The following is a 17,231-nucleotide window of genomic DNA, read 5'->3' on the forward strand; positions in this document are numbered from 1 at the left end:
GATCTGAAGGGAAAAAACGGGCGGCTATCGTTCTTCTTTTCATGCGCTTATACTAGTTTGGAATATGTGGCAACCTTTACGTGATTTCAGAAATGGCTCTTGTTCTTGGAAAATGACTCCCAGTCATTATTCATTTTCTTATATTAATGTTCTTATTGTTTATTGTATATTATTATATTTTTCATTTCACTATTGGTTATGATACTTCAGGTCCTCGGGAGAAGTTAGCTTTACGCTAACCGAGTTAAATATACGGAGATTTGATCACGGGTGCCAATTTGTATCTACGGATCCCCTTATAACATTCAATGCTAACAGCATCCTCCTATTCTTATGAGGCGATAGCACATAATATCAATAGGATGGTCGGAGGGAGGTATCTTAGATTATGAAATTGTGTTGCGGGCGCTGAGCGAGTGTATGGAGGGCCCGAATGCCCGACATTTTTTATTTATTCGCATTTTTATCCAGGGTTGCTTATTCAGCAAAAGCTGATTTCCAATAAGGCCCTGCTTTTTACATTCAACGTTATACATAAAAAGTAAAAAATAGCAATACAAAAACAATTAAATGTACAGATACAAAACAATTAACGCTGTAAAGTGGAGACAACTACAAAAAAAATGGAAATAAAAGAATTATCAAAAATTGGGCTTGCAAATAATAACTGGAAAGTTTTGGAAACCAACACTATGCTAGTTATTTCAACATGCGCGTTGAAACTTTCGATACCCAAGAGCTGATATAATGTAATAGCTCAACAAAGCCCAGGAAGCAATATAAAAAAAAATATTGTAAAAAACAGCAAATAAGATTCATAATGCAAAAGTTATCATTGTAATCACTCTTTGGTGAAAGGATTAGTGTGCCTACGACATGAAATTGAAACACAGTAGAAGACTTTCAGTTTATCTCAAATAGTTTTCCATCCAGTTCACATGCATCATGGACTCGCAATAACATAAAGAATATAATTTTGCCCTTCAGCTATGTATTTGCCAGGCATAAAGCTGACACATCAACCTTTTGTTTAACTGCCTTTATATAAGCAGATACAAGAAAACGGACTGAGAAAGATTGTATTTTAACAGAGTCGGTGTTGTTTCACAAGGGCGTAGGAACCGGGGGGCTGGGGGCGCCAGTGCCCCCCCCCCCCGCACCCCCTGTTAAAGATATGGAGGGGCGGAAGTATCATTCCGCCCCCCTCCCTCGCTTCGCTTTTCTGTCATCCTAAATCTGTGTTATTATTTATTACATAGAAACATAGTTACAAGATAGTTGAGGTCTTGACATGTACGGAGATGAGTTTTAAATACAAGTCTTCCACTCAACACAGTACACGTTAAGAAGTCAATATCATTTCAGCTATACACTCTATACTGTCTTGATTGCTCATTGAAGTGCATATACTCCCTTATGTCCTGTGAAACTGGTTTAATTAAATTAGTTCGCATAAGCGATCTTGTGGTCATTCTTATCTTGCTCATCTTACAAAACCTGCTCAACCATGTGTGGTATAGCCAGATAAGCAGCCACTTTGCAACAATTCAAGTGGAAAATTTTGCACCTTCGGTGTAAGGGGACTGTTTCCCTAATGCATTCCTGCTAACTGCCAAACCCAACATGGATCATACACTTAATGTAGCTCAGTAAGAGTGCAGGAAATGAGGAGGTGGGAGAGAATAGGTGGAGGGAATAGGGAGGTAAGGAGGCAGATGAGAGAGGGGATGTAAGGAGGCAGATGGAATGGGATAGGGGGATAGGGGGGAGGGGAGGTAAGGAGAAAGAGCTGCATGATGGGCATGTGAAGAGAAGAAACAACTTCAAACCCCACTAACTGACAAACCCAACATGGATCATACACTTAATGCAGCTAAGCAAGTGTGAAGAAAATGAGGGTGTGGAAGGAAATAGAGGGAGGGAGGGTAACAAGAAAAATGCTGAGGAAGTGCATGGGAAGAGGATAAACAACCCGAACCCCAACTCCAATCCCACTGCTAGCTTTCTCATCACACATCCTCACTCAACTTTGAAACAGTGCTATGGTCTAGTGGATAACGGCAGTGGTATTTGAAGCATCCAGCATCCAGGACAAAACTACAGTTTCCCATCTGAACTGGCCTTCCAAATTGATTAAAAAAAAAAAAATTAGCTAAAATTTTAAATTGGAAGGCCATCTGACCTGCAGTGTAAGTAACTAGCCATTCGGCTTCTCCCACATACATACGTTGCTGCTTGGCATTGTAAACTAACTGCCTTCCAGGCCTATCTTTAAAACTGATAAACCTATCTATTTGCCGTCGAGTTTCAATTAACCGCCCGTACTTTGCAAAGTTGGTGGTACCCTTCAATGGTCCTGGTTTCACATCCCCTTCCCCCCTTGTAATTATTCTAAGCTTTTAAATGAATCATTGGCATCTGTAACCCACACATCCCCTCCTCCAAATTTATAAGCTAATCAAACTCTAATCAAGCGACGTACAATAAATTCCTGAGAAGATGGCTAAGGCTCTCAAGGTATGTGACGGTAGCTGAATATTCATCTGCATTAACCAAAACCGTTCGGCAGATAAAGGTCATTTCTGGTAATAAAAAATTTAACCAAACTGTTGCTTATTGGAAGCTCAGTAACTGGGAAGAGTCAATTGTAATTTTCACCTGTGCACAGTAATACATGTAATAAAATATTGGAAATTTCATGGCACTATTTAGTATTATTCACGTTACACCCAATTCAACTTGACCCGACATCGAAAATGGGATAGTCAATTGACCGGAGTGAGTGTGCTAGGAGGACTGTCGATCCAGATTTAATCACTTTTACATCACATTGACACCGATGGACACCAATGGACACCGATGGACACCGATGGACACCAATGGTCAGTCTTCTGGACTTATCTTCCAATAGACAATTCTTCAGGTCTACGTCAGCCAAATGGACTGTCTTCTGATATGTATCGTACAACAATTTTGGAAGTCGAATAATTTCGTCCCAGGACTTCCGACTACTTGCGGTCCTGAGTACAGAGTACCAGTGTCTGAGTAGTGCTTCTAGGATCCAATTACAACAGTACCAGTATTAGCGGAGAGTAATACAATAGAATGCCGATAGTATAAGAACATTATGCGGCTTCCTGATGTAACGTCAGTATCAAATAACTAGCTTTTTATGTGAGTACTCGTAAAGTACTCGTCCCGAGCGAGCGACAAGTACTTTAAACTGATTACAAGTACTAGCACTGTACCATCCGAGTACTTTTCGTCGAGTGCCAGTAGGCCTTACGAGGACTCTCAAACAAGGTACTCGAGTATTACTGGAGTACAGAGGAGTTCTCGAGTTCTGCTATTCTGTCATACGATAGACGATGCGACGGGTCTGTGTCAAGCAATGGACGGTCTTTTGGCGTGTATCATCAATAAAAAAACTTCTTTAGGTCCTAGTGAACCTTTAAACAGCACAAACACAAAATTATCTACCCGATGACAGAATAGCAGTACTCGAAAAGTACCCTGTACTCTAGTAGTCCTCAGGTACTCAAACAGTACTTCATCCAAAAGACAAAGTTTGGTGGAAGATCCAGAGAGGCATTAGAGACTGATTGATTTCATAGATTGATCAAACTTCTTCAACATCCATTCTTTTATTGCTGTTCCAATTGACTTCAACTAACCTAATCGCCCTTAGCAACATTGCACAAGGGGTGCACAGAGCTGTGAGTGTATCCCTTAAGGGTAAACTGATAGTCCTACAGGCTACACAGCAGTTGTAGCTAAAAGCAGCGACCGGCTGACAGATGCTGTTAAAACAGGACGTGAGAAACGGCTTGAGGAGGAAATCCCCGGCGATCACCACGACGCCGACCAGACACGCGCCGATTATCCGGAAAGTTAAAAATCGCAGGAATTCCAAGAACAGTATCACAAAGAAATCTGCGACAATGCGAAGGGTACTGAAGACTTCTGAAATGCAGCGACGGACTAATTTTTCCGATCTACAGATTCAAAAACAAGACCGTGAAAATAAAATAAAATTGTATTGACTTTGAAGGATTATTAAGACGGCTGGTCTTTTTTGCATGTCTATTTTTCTCTCAACATCGCATAAGGGTGACCAGAAATATATGCGTCTCCTTGTTGCGTTTATGATCATGTCTTATGTTGAAAATCTTCAAAAAAGGTTTTTGCATTTAAAAGTAAAGACCCCCATCAGCCTTTGGACTTCTACACTCATTCTTCCCAACCTATTGCACATTGACTGAAAATTTAGTAAACGACAGCCCAAACAAAATGTCAAGCACAGTTAAAAATACTTCTACGAGCAGGTTCTTACAGTATTCCGTACGATCATCTACAGTTAGGGCCAGCACTAGATTAACACCCACTGTCACCCCAAAAGGACCATATACTTGGTCCTGCCACCCCTCCCTCCCCCTCCCTCCCTCCTTATTAAGTTTTGCAGGTACAACCAGCAAGAGATATTTATGATATCTTGTCTGGAAGCATTCACAGAGGCTCCTTGATCTTGGGGGTCCCTCTGACATTGATGGCCCTAGACACTGGGGCCCATCTGCCTATTAGAAGATCCACCACACAGTGCAAAGTGGCTGAACCACACAGAAGCTTAAACATCTCACAGTAGCCTAGTACATTTCATATTGTGTACTATGTCATTGAGTCCACCAGAGAAGCAAATTCGGGTAATAAAATGTAGGCACTATCGCAATGCAAAAAAATGGTCAAGTTGCAATACGAGTCCTAGGATGTATATAGCGATGGTTTACACAGGAAACAGTATTTTATAAAAGTCAAATCAAAATTCAGAATCCTCAAAAGTGTTACACAATATTTGAATAAATAATTTCCTTAGAATTTCACTAAAGTATATATGCAACCTTATTATTCTATTTCCCATTTTTTGGAGGGGGGTTTCTGGACAACATCCACTCTCATAAGGTAAGATTATCAACAATTGACTGTTTTTCTGAAATCAAATTAGCATGGATTACTTACTTGTCAGCAACATTGCTCATGTAAACCTCATTTTGACCGTTTCGGGTATCAAAATATCGGGTACTTCCTTGATGAAAATGATAGATGTACCTAGAGAAATAATAAAAACAAATTGAGCATAGCAGAGGGGTAATAAAACCTGTTACAGGATGTTACTGTCTGGAGTTTGCAAACTCTGCAGACAGACATTCTTTCTATTACTTACAATATTTTTGTTCACAGATTACCTCTTTTAGTTGATTTACAAGTCCATTCATAAGAAACACTTCTTCTTGACCTTTGACCTCCACAGAAAGCAAATAGTGATCTTTTACTGGGTAAGGTGGATCCGTATGCAAAGTATAAAGTTCTTCCATCATGTACTTTTTCATATGTCATGTCTACAATTAAAGGTATGTTGTATTGGCCCCAAATATGCTAGATATTCAAATATGGTCACCTTTGGTCAAAACTCTTGAACTGTTTCTATTACAACCTTTGAGGAAATTTTCCTCACTTAGACATTCAGTCATCTTGCGTGTTCCTTTAAAATGTCTGCCAACAATTTGGAGAGTAAAGACCTCCAGGAAAGTACTTTTTGAGAACTTCTGGCAATTATAGTGTGCTATAATTTGGGGCCTATACTGACTACCTTTAAAGGGTGTGAAGACTCGCGCAAAAAGAAACGTCTAATGCCGGTAATTTGACCTAGTTTCGAATGAGGTGTAACAGAAGTGTTAAACACCACCATCGATCACAGAAAATACAAACATAGCTTGCTACCGTCCGTAATAAGACACTAGTGTACAGTCAGTACATACAGCTGCGGTCAATATCCACAGCACAGTATACAAACGATACATCTCAGGTCCAGCTAAAGGTTCAATTAAAGTATCACGTTTCATTACTGTCTACATTTTGTAGCGACACTAACAAAACGTCACTTGCAAGCAACAGAAAATTAACTTTTTCAGATGGCCGCACGCGGTTTGGGCCGATTCTTCAGTGCCTTTAAATCAAGGTGTCACATGGGCATACACATACGCACACCATTACAGTCACACAGTTTTCACTTTTGCGTTTTACCAAAGGGATAAAAACGGAATAGTTAAATCTCACCTTGCATCTTTGGTTTCTTTTCTCATCAACGCTTCTTCTACCGTCTCGTTACGGGACGGATCCTGGTCCTCCACCACCGAGAAGTCTTTTTCCTCGTTGTATAAGACAGAGGCGTCGTAGTCGCCAGAATTGGCTATCAGGTGTTGCTGCGATACATTCATGGCATTGTTAATGTTTCCTTTGTTACTTCCAGACGTCGTCTTCTTTTTTCTCAACGACCACTTTGATTTGTGTTTGTCGCCCTCTTTTTTAGCCTCTCCTCTTCCTCCTCCATGACTGGAAGCTAATTTCGTGTAATAATAATTACAATAATAAATGAGACTTATATAGTGCCAAATCAGTAAACAAACGTCACTGCTCAAGGCACTTTACAAAGAAAGTAAATTAAATAACAAAAGAACAAGTGACAAAATGGGTCTTAAGTAGACCCATTTACAAGCAAAGAAATTTAAAAAAAATCGATAAAGAGAGTACTACTAATTTTAAAACGTTTACCAAACATTTTGTTTTTTGTGATGATGGAGGAAGTTTTGAACTTTCGAGCTAAAAATTACCAAGTCAGTCTTGCATATATTTAAGACTACATTCCAGTACAGGTAAAACTTAAAAGGTTTTAAATTCTCATGGCAGACGAGAGGAATGCTAGAAACATCAATTTCGATATTTTCGACGCTAATGTGTTGTACAGCTGATAGCATATAACCTATTAAGAAGTCCTGGCTAAACCCAGCTCTGTTTCACCAGGAATTGGATAAAAGTGCATTGTCTGTGACTTCATCACCATGACAACGATGGGCGTTCTTCAAAAGCATCAACTTTCCTATTGAAACAGGAATTTATTGATAAATATTTAATTTATGAAAAATTTATTCATCCTGGAAATGTGATACATATCTGGAATGTCTGCTTAGCCGTCAATGTTTATCTATATTTAACCATGATGCAACCTCTTTTGAAAAAAATATTATTTCTTCTTTGTTTAAATGATTAAAATATTATAAATTAAAACAAAGACAATTTCAGCTCAACTTTCACAACAATGGCATCATTTAATCCAGCTGCTCTAGCCAGATGCCTTCACAAAATTTGAAGGGAGAAAATGATATCTTTGTGATACAAAAAAACTATGAGGATTATGCATGTGACTTTTATCTAGAGACACAGAAATTTTCCAACAATTTTGACAGGCTGTAAAACTTCAGTCTCGGAATATCCCATTGTGGGTATCACCTCTCATGCGACTTGCTGTACTTTCTACAAAATGCGTTCACCAACAATTTGAACATCAAAATGATTTATACTAACATTGCCATCAGAAGTGGGTCATCTCTGAGATACAGTGTTAAAATTATCATTACTGCTGCAGAGTAAGAACACAGTACTTTGCAAAGATCTAGCCATACCAAGATATATAACAGTCTATTGTTCTATTCTATTGTTCTATTCCATTGTACTTGTTACCTATTGTTTCTTTTCCTTGGTCTTCCATTGTTCCTCCTAGCTCCTCCATGATGATTCTCTCATCCTCGTCACTCACATCCCATGATCCTCTCCTTTCTATGGGTATTTAGAAGAAGAAAATATGTATTTATATCAATATATGTAAATATATTCAAAACAATTATTGAACTTAATTTTATAGTATTGCTGAAGGTGCTTCAATATCAGTTTCCATTGGTGAACCCTGATGATCCTTACTTGTAGTTTATGTAACACTGTATCTGATTGGCTAACATACAGGGCAGCCTAAGTTTTTAACATATCGAGCACCAGTCTTTGGAAACTGAATGTATTCTTACTCTCAAAAGAACTTGCAGTTTATGTAACACTGTATCTGATTGGTTAATATACAGAGCAGCCTGAGTTTTAAACAAATTGAGCATCAGTCTTTGGAAACTCAATGTATTCTCTTTTTCCAAAGAACTTGTAGTTTATGTAACACTGTATCTGACTGGTTAATTTACAGAGCAGCCTGAGTTTTTAACAAATTAAGCATCGGTCTTTGAAAACTGAATGTTTTCTCACTTTCCAAAGAAGAAAGTTGTTTGCAGTATTTATCTTTTTGTTCAAAAATGCACATCAATTTTCAAATCTAATGATTTACAGCCAAGGAATATTTTCCTTCTTTCTTTTTGACTTGGTGTTGCACTGTAGGTGATGGCGCTATTTCAAAATACAGAGAAGCTAAATCATGCTCCCTACATAATGTTTAACCACCTAGTTATTGGCTTTTCGTGACATGTTTATTACATTTGTCACATTTGTAAACCTAGTTAGTACGATAACTTCAAAACCGCCCAGTGTATTTCCTCTAGTTTTGCCCCACGGAAGAAACATTTCAGTTTAGAATGAGACTCAATGGCCACACTCTCATCTTCACGACTCTGTTTCCATGACATGAAAGTGTTGAAAATTATTCATTTCTAGTTGAAAAGGTAGTGATATGTCACAAAGAAAGTCCTTACACATGAACGAAAACCTGTTTCCGTTTTTTTACTAATATTATTATTATTATTACACACTGTAGTAAAACATAGGAATTTATGAAAAACATTGACTTACATGCATTTATTGACATACACATATTACATTAATGTATCATTCCTTGCGACATTAGTCATTATACTTAAAGATCATTACACAGACAGTATGAACATTACTCTCACAATATCCGTCATTACACTCATGCCTCACTCATCACAAATCATTACGTGCAGAGTACCACTACCTATACATATACCAGTGGCGGGAACATGATTTCAATGTTCACAGTGGGGGTGGGGTGGGGTGGGGTGTTGGAGGGTGGTGGCAAATTCTAAATTTCCCTTGACTGATTTGGGTAGGACAGGAATCTTCATGGAAAGGCCAGAGGACAATCAGGGAATTTATAAAGTAAAGGTGTTCCCCGGTGGTTGTTAAAGCTGACTCCCATGAAGGTGAGGGGGAATGTGGGGGTCCTCCCCAGAAAAAGAAACTTAAAGTTTAGAGGTCAAATGGGGGCATTACAAAGCATATTTAGATTATAAATTAGGTCTATAATTAGGTTTATATGCAAAACTTTTGTGCTAATAAATACTTGTGAAGTTTTGTGTGTGGTTTAAAAGGTGGGTCCACACCCGTAGGGCGTGGTCTAATTCTTCCTAACGGAATGTAAAATAAAAAATCCCCAGACTGAGCCATTTTACCACCTACTAATGATGGGAGGTGGGGGTGAGTGGGAAGGGATGGTTATTGTAACTTGTCATTCAGCCTCTGAAGAAGATCCTGCTAGAATCGAAACGTCAGGCCCTCTTAATACTTTTACACACAGTAACATGCATTCATGTGTCACTCATTCATGTACCACTACTGACCGTACATAAATCACGCATTGGACTACCGCTCACATCATTTCCCACTCTCTCTTACTTTGCCTCGGAGAACCCTCTGGAATATCGTAATTATTGCCTTTCCTCGATTGGCCGGGTCGTAGATCTGCAGGGGATCCTCTGTTGGCATCTGTTAGGTAAAGAGATGAACAAAAATGTATTACAAATCTAAGAAAGGGAGTGACTTAAATGTTCGGAATCTTGACAAGGACTCATCTAGAGTTTAGATGCAGGAAGGAAACAAGATTGACTTTTATACGTGGCAAACCAGCGAGGCTTATGAAATTTGTCATCTCTTAAGAAAAATTCCTGAAAATATGATGCTTCTTTTGTAAAAAAAAACTTTTCCACTTGTGAAACGGTGATTTCACCCATGTTTTGCATGCCAATTTGTCATGCCATAGCGAATAAGCTATTGCTACTGAAAGTAAGCCAACCATGTTCTATTTCAATGTAACTTCAGCAACAAAAACGTTATAATACATACTCTCATGACTTGTTGGACTTTCAACGCAATGTTTTTACACAAATGACCAGGAAGAGAAGGGACATCTGCTCTTTGTAAACAATCGATAACTTCTTAAAAGCCCAAACTTCTTCCATATTCGTTTTTGAAAGTAAAAAGCACTACAACTTGCAAACATTTATCTTCCTGAAAGATGTTGCCTTGACAAGACAATAAATTTGCTGACAACTGTGTCATGGGGAGGGAGCTCGGAGGGGGAGTGGGATGGTGGCGGGGGGGGGGGGGGGGGGGGGGTAGAGGGGGGTAGAGGGGGGGGCGAGGGGCGTAGACTCAGCCAAATGAGAGCATTGTTTGGGAGGTAGAGAATGCAGGTAATGCAAGGGGGCATATCAGGTGCCATGACGAGGGCGAGCACAAATCCATGTTAGCATGGCATCTAGGGGACCACTATAGGGTCCCCAGTGGGGGCAAAGTAAAGCTCTACAGTTTTATTCATTTCCAGAAATTAGCAAAACTTTGCAGCTTGATGTAAGTAATTAAAAACAAAGAGTTGTCTATTGTCCTGACTAATTTTCATGGCAAATCTCTTTAGGGTGAACCAGGGGGGCAAAAAACATCTGGGTACAATGTGACCCCCATGAATGCCCCACCACATTCTTGGTTATGCAACTGATTGGCAAGACTGGAAGAAAGCTATTAAGCCAAGATAAAGGTTAACAGCTGAGACTGATGTTGTCGTGTCAAGACAGATATTGACTTGGCGAAACAGCAAGGTTGCATTTTTACAAAACTGAAAGGTGTTTATATACTTAACACATTGAGACAGAAACGTGTTAACACGAGGTGGTGGGAAAGAAATTCATGTGGCAAGACAAACGAGATGGTTGCATGGTGTGGTAAAGTTTGTTCATGTTTGACACTTATTTGGCAATGAAGTCTGTCATTTACTCTGCCAATAAAGAACAGTTTGGAGGACAAACTAGAAGGTGACTACAGAAATGTGTCATTTTAAAAAAAAAAAAATTCAAAAGCCCAAATTTTTTTGGGTTTTTATTTTTGTTCTTGACAGTAAACATAATAAACTTAATTTTGAGCAGTGAACAGCTCTCTAAACCTTGCTGAAAAATGTTGACATGACGAGACCATAAGTTTGTTGGCAACTGTGGCATCGCCAGACATTACCGTGCCAATTTGCAGCCCTTTTCAATGGCCCTCCGTCCCACCCCACCCCATGCCACCATCTACCCTACCTCATCAAACACCAACTCCTCATTAATCACTTTATGTAAATATCTTTTGTTTTTTCGTACCCCCCTCCATCACTCCTCCTCTCATAGCTCTCTTCCACCTTTTTTTTTCCACACCTTTCTGTCTTTGTCCTTCTCCAGTTTATTCCCTACCCCCTTCCCTTAATCCTCTCTTTGTCCCTCCACTGTTTATCTCCTACCTCTCCTCTTGCCCTGTTGGTTTCTTTCTTTCTTCTCTCCATCCCTTGTTGTCTACTAATCCCCTTACAAGATCTATCTCTTTGTGTTCACCATGCTCATTAACCTGTCTGTATTCTGTGCGTGTTTTTGTCCCTTCTGTTACTGTTACTTGTCATTTAGCCTTTGAAGAAGATCCTGCTAGGATCGAAACGTCAGGCCAACTTACTTTTAAATGTTTTTTCGTACCCTAAGGATGCTTACCACTAGCTCCGAGAGCGCTGCTAAAGTCGTACGGAGGGTTGTCGTCATCCTTTAACTTTCTGCTGCCTCTGCTCTCGACGTCTCGAGTTCTCTCTACTGAGTCGTCCGCATGGCGATCTACGAATGAATTGACTCCTTTCCTCATGTTAGATCTGAGGAGAACAGAAAAGATGTCAATGAAACTCCTCAACTAGAAAAACTTTGCAAACTTCTTGCATCTTATGATTAGGAGTAAACAGTGACTTCATTGAAAGCAACTTAACAAGCAAATGAACTTAAAATGCCTCCAATCCCCGACCACCACCCACTGCAAGGAAAGTGAAAGGCTTAACGATTTTCAATTAATGCAAGAATAAAAACAAAATCCATTTGACTACTGTGTGTCACATCTCTCCCCCCCCACTTAGCTTTCTCTCTTCCCCACCCTTCCCCTTCCCTTTCTTCAACTAATCATTAATATTTGACAGTTTGCAGTCTTGTATATTTAAAGGACAAGGTCTTCTTGAAACAAGAGCTAATGCCTGGTCACTGGTAACTTGTCACACACACAAACACCAGTGTGCACAATTCAAATGGTTGCTCCCAGGATACTACAGCATGCAACAACTGTTTGTCCTTGGAGAGACTTCCCAAATGACGCTGTGTGGCCACACAGCGGTGCAAAGCAACTATATTTTCAAGTAAGCTCACAAGGTCCTCCCCATTTGTACATCTGAGTGAAGAGAGGCTGTGGCAGCCATGCCCATGGACCCTTCGTAATGATACAGCCAGGACTCACACCTGCAATTCATAGATCGCGGAAAGGCCAACTGACCTAGGCATTTGACCACAGAGCTTTCCCATACATGCAGATCATTCCTCTGTTACTGATCCTTTTATATTTATTTTCGTTGTATATAGTAATAACACTGTGGTGGTTCATAAAAAGCCAGCCTTTAGCAAGCTTCCATTGAACCTTCAAGGAAACACAAATCCAACTAATCATCCTTTAAGCTTATAAATTATAGAGATTTCTCTTTTCATGTTTTTAAGGTGGAATTTTGACAGTTTCGATAACTGACACCGATGCCATGATAATAGACGGAATTTTTTAATAATCAAAGAATATTAGTTAACAACTTCACATGCAGTCCAGGAATAATATTCTAAAATGAATTTATTTCAGATAAACATATGTACATCATATACATCATGTATTGACATGAGAGAACTATTTAATAGTAAAATGAAGAAGAATTTACCCTGAGGAGCTAACGTCTGTTGCTTTGGACGGTGCGCCCCTTGATCGCTCTTGCTGCTTCTTCGGGGTTGATGTTGAAGTTCTTTTCTTGGGCTTTTTGTCTGCAAAGTTGACAGAAATTTACACACTGTAATTAATATAGATATGAAAACGGACAAGCAATAAAACTTCAGGGACCATGACACAGGTTCGATATGGGAGGGGGGGGGGGCTGGATGGGGTCGAAGTTACTCCGAGCCAGACCTATGTTTATTTGGCACCAATTCTGTATGAAAATGGTTACTGTGAAGATTATTGGAAGAGGTCATGGCCGCAAATCCACGAATTTGGGGCCCTGAGGTTACGTTCTGTTATGTTCTTTGCCGACTGGCATCATCTGTTTAATCTGATAAACTTACTTCCCAACAACAAAATACTTGTCAACAATATAACCCAAACAAATACAGGATTGACTTCAGGTTTGCTGATTTTCATGCAGCCTCTTTAAGATTGTTTCACTTTCAAATCTGGCCGGTGGACTAAAAATGCTTTCGCCAACCTTATTGAATGATTCTTTTATCACTATAAACATATTTAACTTAATTTAAATTAAAATAGAGAGATAAACTTGGGAAGCTTCTGCTTATCGACTGTAAAACGTCTGTGTAGGAAAACGCATGTGTAAAAGTTACAGAGCTTAAAGATTTGATCCTAGAAGTAAACTAGAGTTTTGAAGTACCTACTCTTTTAAAATTTTTAAAAAAAAATTTTCTTTTGCACAAATACCTTGTAAAGTAGACCTGCGATCTTTCTGCGATCTCGTCGACCGAGTGCTGATCTCTTCCCCTGAGCTGACATTGTTCACTGTTTCCTCTGGTTCAGAACTATCCCAATTACTTACAGAGTCGGGTGACTGGGCTCTAGATTTCTTCTGCTGTGCAGCAATCTGTAACTCGCAAAAGGGGGAAATGTACCTTACATTTAATACAGGTTAAATAATAAAGGTTGGGCCTATTACCTGGTGGAATATGGAGCCACGCTATGATCAATATACATCCTGCTGCTGGGTGAATTTATAAGAAAATGTATCGTGTTATGCCTTGCAAGAGATGTTGCATGTCCTCACTATTTGTCCGGCTGTCAGGTAAAAAGAAACTTTGTTTCACCCAGCAGAAGAAGCTGTGCTCTTGCTTTTTGTCTTATTTTCGCCCAGCAGCTTAACAAAGATAGGGTTACCATATTTCTTTGGTTGTGCAACTCTGAGTCCTTAGTTTAACCATGCATCCCAACCAACATTACACTCAATGTAAGAAATAATACTGAAGAAATAATATCACGAATTGGAGCTCTACATCAACGATAGTGTTAACTAGTACCTGATGTTAGAATGTAGCCCAAGCGTGTGGGGCTAATATAGCTATCCATCTGTCATGCTTCTGAAACGGTCACGATATTGATGCATGCTACAGTACATGTGTACTTGTAATAAATTTACGTATTGTCAAACACGTTCAGCGAAATATTTTAACATCACAAAGACCTTTAGAAAGTTGGGACAAGTTAGTTTTCTGGTGAAACGATACATTATTCATTGCATCATAAATGATCAGGATGTATTGTTATGTCTAAACAAAGATGGAATCACATATTGGAAATTATATGCATTGTAGGCAATTGTGTAATTTAAACCTGTCATAAATGAGAACTCCCATATGGATTCGGTGATAGTAAGCAGAGATTAACCGTGTAGATGTGTTTCCAGGGGTAAGAAGTATACAATTAAATACTAACTGCTGCCCCATTCTTCCTTTAAAGGTCTGCTGTATAGATCCCAACTATAGCATGCTATCATGCAAAAGTTTCTTGAGATTACGTAATTGACCTGCCTTGGTCGTAAAAGGACCTCTTTTTACCAATTATTCTGCAACGCCGGCCACATATTTTTTTCTTGTATGAGGGTCTTTGTGTGAACACTGTATGATTAACTACACTGTAGACATGAACATATTGCTTTCTAGTCACTTCGCCCAACAACCATTTCGCCCAACTGCTATTTCGCCCAACCAGCCTGGTCATTTCGCCCAACCATGTTGGTCATTTCGCCCAACCAGCCTGGTCAGTTCGCCCAACCGTGTTGGTCATTTCGCCCAACCGTGTTGGTCATTTCGCCCAACCGTGTTGGTCATTTCGCCCAACCGTGTTGGTCATTTCGCCCAACCTTACTTTTACTAATATTCAGTCAGAATAATATTACTTTTTCTATTCCACCAGTTCAATTTGATTTATTTTGGGTGAGGTTACTTCGTAATAGGTAAATAAAGTGAGGTCTGCTCGATATCGATCGGAGTCTGAGCAGTTATTTCGGGTATAATGTGAGGATTACACTACTTTAGGCGTTTACGTATACAATGGAAGTTATATTATTATACAAAGGGGAATCGGTGTGGAATAATATAACCGTTTCTATTTCAATAGTTCAATTTGATTTATTTTGGGTTATATTATTGGTAGTTATAATATAATTATTATTATATGGAAGTTATGTTATTATTAAAACAAAGGGGAATCGGTGTGGAATAATATAACCGTTTCTATTTCACTAATTCAATTTTATTTATTTTGGGTTTAATTATTGGAAGTTACATTGTTATTTTTTGGAAGTTATAATATTATACAAACAAAGGGGAACCGTTGTGGAATAATATAACCGTTTCTATTTCACTAATTCAATTTGATTTATTTTGGGTTATATTATTGGTAGTTATATTATTATTATTATTATATGGAAGTTATGTTATTATAAAACAAAGGGGAATCGGTGTGGAATAATATAACCGTTTCTATTTCACTAATTCAATTTTATTTATTTTGGGTTTAATTATTGGAAGTTATATTGTTATTTTTTGGAAGTTATAATATTATACAAACAAAGGGGAACCGTTGTGGAATAATATAACCGTTTCTATTTCACTAATTCAATTTGATTTATTTTGGGTTATATTATTGGTAGTTATATTATTATTATTATTATATGGAAGTTATGTTATTATAAAAACAAAGGAGAATCGGCATGTTTGAGGAACTGAATAGTTGTCTTTTTCTGGAGCATTAAGTGGCCTTTAGAAGAGCCGTTTGCAAATTTGAGGAACTGTAGTTTTCATCTTTCTGGAGGATAGTTCGTATTCTGTAACGTTTCCTTACTAAAGTTATACAAAGAAAAGGACTTCAAGTTTCCTTAATATTCCTTAATATTCGAACGTTTACTATCAAACCTAACCCCCAACACACTGATCGGTCCTCAAGTTTCCTTAATATTCGGTTCGTAACCTGTAACGTTAACAATTCCCGAACGTTTACTTTTCAAGTATCATATTTCATCAAGGTTGGGCGAAATGACCAGGCTGGTTGGGCGAAATGACCAGGCTGGTTGGGCGAAATGACCAGGCTGGTTGGGCGAAATGACCAGGCTGGTTGGGCGAAATGGTAAGGTTGGGCGAAATGGCAGTTGGGCGAAATGGTTGTTGGGCGAAGTGTCCTGCTTCCAACATATTTCCAAACAGTGTTTACACAAAGAGCCTAATGGTGTTAAGAAGCTATGCAGGCTAGTCTTAGAGCCGCTGAGGTGGATTTACAACCGTAGCCGGTCGATTGTAAACGTAATCACAAAACTTTCCTAGCTATAGCGTGCTATAATTGGAGCCAATAAAGCAGATCTTTAAGTTGGCGTTTTTTCCCCCTTTGGCATAAGCTACTGAAAGTTTATGCTTCCAAGGGTTATCGTAGGCCTAGGTACTACTGTACTTCAGCAGCAAACATATTTGGGTAAATATGGGTAATGCAAATAAACAAAGAGGGTGGTAATACCGGGCAGTATAATCAGAAAACATTTTCATGTTAATGCTATGGAGTGGAACGACCTTTCAAAGGAATGTAAGAATGACAACTTCTTAAATACCTTTAAACGTTTATCCAGGACTTTTAACTATTTTTTTAACTAAAGTAACTATTACGCATACGATACTTCCCACACGCAGTATACTAGTCTATACTATAGTATTTACAGCTGGAAATAATTTCGCGAAACTACCCCTGTTAGTATAACAGACTAGACTGCTGCTGTCCTTTAACAAATTTTGAACCTCGAAGAGTATTTCACATTCACCGAACTGTAACGAACGACAAAGCATTACTTAATAAAAATAATATTAATGGTAATATCACGAGAGTACAGTCTTACTATCTTTGCTGCGTTCAATTTAAAGTCATCCATGCGGCATAGACAACTGAGCTTCTGCTATTATTATGCTGTTGTGCAAAGGAATGTCCAAATACAAATGCTAGAACCCCAAATATAGTTTGAAATTTGCGTGATATTTATA

General features: G+C 38.7%; 1 protein-coding gene across 1 annotated transcript; it reads right to left on the reverse strand.

The window, feature by feature from the left end:
• Window positions 1-1,329: 1,329 nt before the first annotated feature.
• LOC139969590 (uncharacterized) lies at window positions 1,330-17,203 on the reverse strand. The gene is made up of 9 exons (XM_071974694.1): window positions 17,090-17,203; window positions 13,639-13,798; window positions 12,875-12,974; window positions 11,634-11,785; window positions 9,520-9,609; window positions 7,573-7,668; window positions 6,112-6,394; window positions 5,014-5,103; window positions 1,330-3,995 (listed from the first exon to the last, which is right to left on the reverse strand). The coding sequence occupies exons 1-9, from the start codon at window positions 17,120-17,122 to the stop codon at window positions 3,620-3,622; spliced, it is 1,380 nt and encodes a 459-aa protein (XP_071830795.1). The 5' UTR covers window positions 17,123-17,203; the 3' UTR covers window positions 1,330-3,619.
• Between the last annotated feature and the right edge of the window lie 28 nt (window positions 17,204-17,231).

The sequence above is a fragment of the Apostichopus japonicus genome, chromosome 7 (assembly GCF_037975245.1).
Source record: "Apostichopus japonicus isolate 1M-3 chromosome 7, ASM3797524v1, whole genome shotgun sequence".
In the NCBI taxonomy this organism is placed as follows: Eukaryota; Metazoa; Echinodermata; class Holothuroidea; order Aspidochirotida; family Stichopodidae; genus Apostichopus; species Apostichopus japonicus.